This window comes from Mycetomoellerius zeteki, unplaced genomic scaffold, assembly GCF_001594055.1.
Source record: "Mycetomoellerius zeteki isolate Tzet28-1 unplaced genomic scaffold, Tzet1.0 scaffold310, whole genome shotgun sequence".
NCBI lineage: Eukaryota > Metazoa > Arthropoda > Insecta > Hymenoptera > Formicidae > Mycetomoellerius > Mycetomoellerius zeteki.
The window spans coordinates 93,345-99,551 of NW_017257295.1; the positions used below are offsets into that span (position 1 = coordinate 93,345).

The 6,207-nt window shown below is 38.1% G+C and overlaps 1 protein-coding gene across 1 annotated transcript in view; it reads left to right on the plus strand.

Moving 5' to 3' along the window:
* The window catches only part of Hr38 (Hormone receptor-like in 38), a 65,940-nt gene extending 62,613 nt beyond the window's left edge, over window positions 1-3,327 (plus strand). Inside the window, exons 6-8 of the mRNA XM_018451388.1 lie at window positions 1,182-1,490; window positions 2,084-2,318; window positions 3,016-3,327. Of these exons, the coding sequence (XP_018306890.1) occupies window positions 1,182-1,490; window positions 2,084-2,318; window positions 3,016-3,272 (801 nt within the window). The 3' untranslated portion in view covers window positions 3,273-3,327. The remainder of the gene's footprint in view (window positions 1-1,181; window positions 1,491-2,083; window positions 2,319-3,015) is intronic.
* The last annotated feature ends 2,880 nt before the right edge of the window (window positions 3,328-6,207 follow it).

Here is a 6,207-nt window from a genome sequence, read left to right on the forward strand (position 1 = left end):
TAGCCATACTCTTATAGATGCGATTTGTTCATCTGTAAGATCTGTATGCATCTTTCTCATTATACCTGAAAAAATAACATTTTTTTTCATTATATCTTCTCATTATTTCATAATAGAACAAATCTGTAACTTTTATTATATCACAATTTATTGCTTTATTTATAATACGAAAGATAAATTAAAAAATATTAATAATTAAGTAAATAATACATATTTTTAAGTGCCTTAAATAACAAGCCCGGATCTACAATAGGTGTCTACAATAAGTCTTAAGCCGTAAAAACTGACCAATTACAATTGAATGCGAGGAGAATAATCGATTATGATTCGTCCATTTCTTATGACTTAATGCTTAAAAATCTATTGTAGATCCGGAGTTAGTGAGATATATCCTATTAGCATACATCCCAATAATATACATCTACTGAAATCGGCTAGTACCTAGTAATTTTTCAAACAATTACAATACAAAAAATCATCAAAAATAAATTAGATATTAAGTTAAATTTTAAAAGTTAATAACTTTCTAACTATATTATTTAATATTTAGCTTTATAAATAGTTACTACCCAACCCTAAAAAAATTATACACATGGAAAATTATACACATAAAAATCAATATAAGAAAATATAAATACAAAAGAACAATTATATAATCAAATCAGACATTTGTTTAGAATCACATTAGTGAAAAAATATTAAATAAAGCCAATAAGATATTATATAATTTCAAAAGAATACAAAAAAAAAGATTAAGAAAAAGTAAGATATTCTAGATTGATTTAAATTGGTACTATGAGGTTTTAGATTGTAAAAATACTTGGAACCTTCCTTTATCAATCGCTATAAGGTAGAAGTTCGCTTGCATTCTGTATTTCAAACAGATTAAAATTCAAACAATTGAAATTTTAGGTGTAGTTTTCATAATTGTAATTGAGAATTAAGAATGTATAGATATTTACATCTCAGTGTAATGAAATAAGTAAACTTTTGGTAGTCAACTAATAAAATATATCAAAATTGCCTGTAAGATTTAAAATTAAATGAAAACTGATGTATTAAACTAAATAATTATACAATTATTAAATTCTGTGTCTTAAAAAAACGGGGAAAAATATTATAACACGAATGAAATAATTACAAATGTGAAATACTTAATTTACTGTTTAATTGTTGGACAGGTCGTTAGAACAGATTCTCTAAAGGGCCGTCGAGGCAGGCTGCCTTCAAAGCCCAAGTCACCGCAAGAATCCCCACCGAGTCCGCCGGTCTCTTTGATTACCGCTCTGGTTCGCGCCCATCTTGACACAACGCCGGACAAGGCAAGCTTGGATTACTCACAGTACCGACAACCTAGACCGGGTGATCCACCAATAACCGAAGCCGAGAAGATTCAACAGTTCTACAACTTACTGACAACCTCAATCGATGTTATCCGAAATTTCGCCGACAAAATCCCCGGATTCACGGATCTAGTGCGGGAAGATCAGGTGAGCGATCATTGATCACGCATATAGGAACGATCAATAAGATAATATATTAGCTCCCATAATGACAAAAATACGAGGAGTAGTATCTCCAAGATTACATAATTTTTTTACACAAAAGTCTTGAAGTTCGAATTTGTGAGAATTGTTCTTTTTTTCTCATTTCTACTAATTTTTTTTTCGTCTTGAAAGATCGAGAGATATACGCTTTTATTATATCACTGGTCAGATATCGATTCTCGGACGATATCCATTGGAAACTAACGGTTATAGAGATCGATAGCTTATACATTTTCTAAAAGGTCAGTCTTGACGAGCTTTTGACGCGGTCGGTTGCTTGGCTGACTAGCAGACTGCTCGGTAGAACGATAGACGGTAATTTGTTAATATATCTATGCTGTAATCAGAAGAGATTTTGTTGTTTAAGATTTGTCATCACATCTCAATAAAATTATGTTATTCTTTTGCAAATGAAAGATGTTTAATATCGCGAATAATAAAATATCTTTAGAACACCTTTCGGTTATCTCGATAGTTTACGTGTTTTTGAAAATTCATTCATGTATTAATAATTTCACAACGTAATCTGCTTTCAGGAACTACTTTTCCAATCGGCCAGTCTAGAACTGTTTGTGCTCAGGCTGGCATACCGCACGCACCCGGACGACACGAAGCTGGTCTTCTGCAACGGCGTTGTCCTCGCGTTGGAGCAGTGTCAGCGTAGCTTCGGCGATTGGCTGCACAGCATTCTTGACTTCTGCAAAGCCCTCCATTTCCTGGAGGTCGATATCAGCGCCTTTGCCTGTCTGTGCGCTCTCACCCTGGTTACTGGTTAGTACTAGATTATGATTCTCTTGATTTCATGGTCGAATGAATTGCCACAGTTGCGCTTCTACTACCATAAATATTAATTATTTTACGATCGAGCTCTATAGTTGTCACACTGCGGTTCTGTTGATTATTTCTTTAACGGCATCTTCAATCTTCTTTTATCTAGTTCGCTTTACCCGTATTCTGGTTATATCGGCCGGTCTAAATAATTAATCCGTCGGATCATTTAATTATTGACGCTCCGACGAAAGGAACGACGATGTTCCTCGTTCCGCACGCGATCCGTTAGCAACCAGACATGCAGGTGTGCGGTTTACAAGCGCGTCCAATCAGAGTTTCCGTGTTTAGATAGCTACGTGTCGAAGGTCGAGTGACTGATATTATTGGAGTTTAATTGATTTATCAATGTTTCTTAATCTTGAATGTTAGTAGTAATTAAATCAACCGTAACACATCATTAATATTGGAACATTTTAAGGACACAAGATTTTTATTATCTAAATTCTCGCGATTTAATTTTCGAAAACAATGCGAAATTTAAGTTAATTCTATAGCGATGATTTAATATTAAAATTTCCGGTATTATTTACGGAATGTTATTGTTTAATAGAATTTGATGGCAATTCATAGATTCCGTTCATTTTATACTATTTTGAGAAAACAACGGTCTCATACAAGATGACTTGCGTGCTTTCAGAGAGGTACGGATTGAAGGAACCGCAGCGTATGGAACAGCTGCAGATGAAAATTGTCTCGTCCTTGCGCGACCACGTGACCTATAATGCCGAGGCGCAGAGGAAGTCGCAGTACCTGTCGTACCTATTGGGGAAGATACCGGAGCTGAGGAGTCTCTCGGTCCAAGGCCTCCAGCGGATCTTCTACCTCAAGCTGGAAGACCTGGTGCCGGCGCCACCCCTGATCGAGACGATGTTTGTCGGTAGTCTGCCCTTCTAAACCGAGCAGCCTCGCCAGCACATAGAGCAATTATTTTCTCAGACCCATGCGGTTGCGTTATCTTCGTTCTGATTGCATCCTTCTTAGTTCGTATTACACATAGCTTTATTCTCTTCTTGCGTAAAACCTCGCGCGATCCCGCGGGTACGTTCGGTTCTCGATGACGTCTTGATGACGTCCTCTCGCGCTCTGCAAAGGATAATCCTGGAATAGGGCTCGTCGAGCGGAAAGAGCCATTACTGGTCGTACGAGCGAGCGCGGACGAAAGCTGTCCGTGCGAACGCAGACGCTAAACTTAAGGGAAAGATTATTGTACGTATGTATGAACGAATGAATATGCGTATGTGTGAGTGTGTAAACGGATGTATGCATCACGTGCGAACGTAAGTGTACAGAGTGTCTTGTAGGTCTCTGCATGCACGACGTGTCGAGTGGCGGGTGGCGGGTCACACATCGCCGTTATACTATTAGTAGTATAAGTGCACTACTATAGTCGCTGTTGTGCTGCTGCTGCTGCTGGAGAGCGAATCGGCGCGAGATGACAGAACACTGGCGGATAAAGTAAGCGAGGCGGGCCGTGGCGATTTCGCTATTCTCCCTTCTAGCTGTAGTAGATTTCGTGCGAACTTGGATGGACAGGGAGAGATACCTCTTTCTCTCTTTCTCGCAGGAAGGCTCTTCGCGCGAATTTTTCTCACTTTTCTACCTAGTTTGTACGAGGCTCTCCGTGCTCTCGCGCTCGGCTCGCCTCGTCGCTCCCACGGCCAACGCGCGCAGCCCGCCACTTCTTCGACACGTGTAGTATCTTTGGCAATACCTTGCCCGTCGCGGGGGAACGCATCGGCGATTCGCAACATATCAGAGTAACGACGGGGAGGGCGGACAACGCCCGTCCGTCTTAATAGTAGATATAGGACGTGACTGTCGGTCGCGCTCTCGATGGCCGGACGATGCCGAGTGTAGATGCATCGATTACTTGTTCGTACCCATGTCAAGAATCGATGCAATTCTATGTTACATCAAGTTAAGTATATTCTTTTATTTGTTCATCGTTATTTTATATTGTGGACATATCTGTCCCTGATGGCGTGCGCTTTGCAGTCTCGAGGCAAATATGATTGAGCGCAATGAAGAATATCGAATAAGAAACTCGATGGTGGAAATTGAGATATAAGCAAAAGCTGTGAGTTCACGTGCATTTAAAAAACTGCAGCGGGTTGCAATATGCGTCCCTCGGGTATCTATGCTAATGGAAAATGAGTTTAGGCGTGGCGCTATTATTTTATGAGTTTATGGTAAATTGTAGAAAAGTTGATAATTACTGGACTAGATACATCTCAATCATAGTATTTTTATATACACTTTTTACACGTTTTAGATATGCGCATCATTTTTAATAACATTATTAAAAATTCAGTAAGTACTTCAGATATCCGTTATCTTAAACCGTAAATGTTTACCAGACATTTTTGCGAGTATTTTACAAGTAGATACACCTAAAAACTAATTTAAAATAGCCTCATTAAAAGTAGTTGATCAGAAGTCGTCAAGTAGAAAGAGTTAGCATATTTTTTTTATTTTAATGGTATATTTTGATATCAAGAATGGAGTAGCGTGTATAAATGGATTTCAACTTCGCAGCGCAGTTTACATATTTTCACCATGAGATTTTCGCAGATTCCATGCAGTGATTACCGCGATTCGTAGAGTTCTTTTTTTCTCTCCCGTAACGCACTCGCAAACAAGCTCGGCATTGTCAATGCTGTTCGAGCGCCGTCCGAAGCGCATGGTCGATATCAGTCGACTCTTTACCACTATTCTTGCGTTTATGTGATTTTAGAGAGCTAAGGCGAGCAACCACGGGTTCGCCTCGTTTGGAAAAGCGAGAGAAATTTTAAATTTAGCACGAGACAGCGAGGCGGGCCCGGCTTAAAGTTACCTATTACGTTATGACATTTACTTTTTTAATCAAACTAACGTAGAGTGTCCTATTTATATACGTATAACGCGCCGCTACTACTACTTAACTACTACAACTACTACTTTACTATACCGTTATACTTACTACTACTCATTGATAGCGTTACTATTCTATGGCGTTACTACCACTACTACCACTGTTACCAGCGCTACCTTTACTACCACCTTGTGTTACCATTGTCTCGCTACAGTAAGCTTCGCCGTCGTTGTCGTCGTCGTCGTCGTTAAAATGCCCCTTAACGCACCAGTATCCTACGATCGACGCGATAGACGGCAGAGGATGCTGATCGAGGCTTTCAAACCGGCGTCTTCGCCGCCAGGATTACCGCAGTCGACATGCATCTCTGTTTTTTGATGTATATCTTAATATTTTATCCACGTTCAAGTACCGTAAGATAAAGTAAGATTGCATATAGGGAATAACTTCGCATTGGAGTGAAAAGAGATTTCACGATTATTTTTCACCTATAATGTTGAATATATTTAAATATATTTAAATATGAAACTTTTACAGTACTTCTCTCTTTATTCAACTTCGCCTTTTATCTTAATGAAAACGTTATATATTATTAAAAAAAATTTTATTTTATTATTGTTATTATTAAAGTTACATTTTTTTGTATTTTTTGTATCTTTTGTAGTTTTTAAGATTTCTATTTATAATTTTAGTCTTTTTTTATTTTATTTATACTGAGAGAGATAATATTCACGGTAGTAAGCTTTAGCATCAACCGCTACGGTTGCTTTAGTTAATTATCTTCTTAGATTACGTTAGATAATCCTGAGATCTATTTTTGTTCAGGCGTAGTAACCATTGCCTGTGTAATCTTACGATAACCACCGTCGCAACGCGATCCAAGCTTCTTAACACAACAGATCAGACATTGCCCTTACAAATATACATATACATATACACACACACACACACACATATATATATACATAAACAAAGATC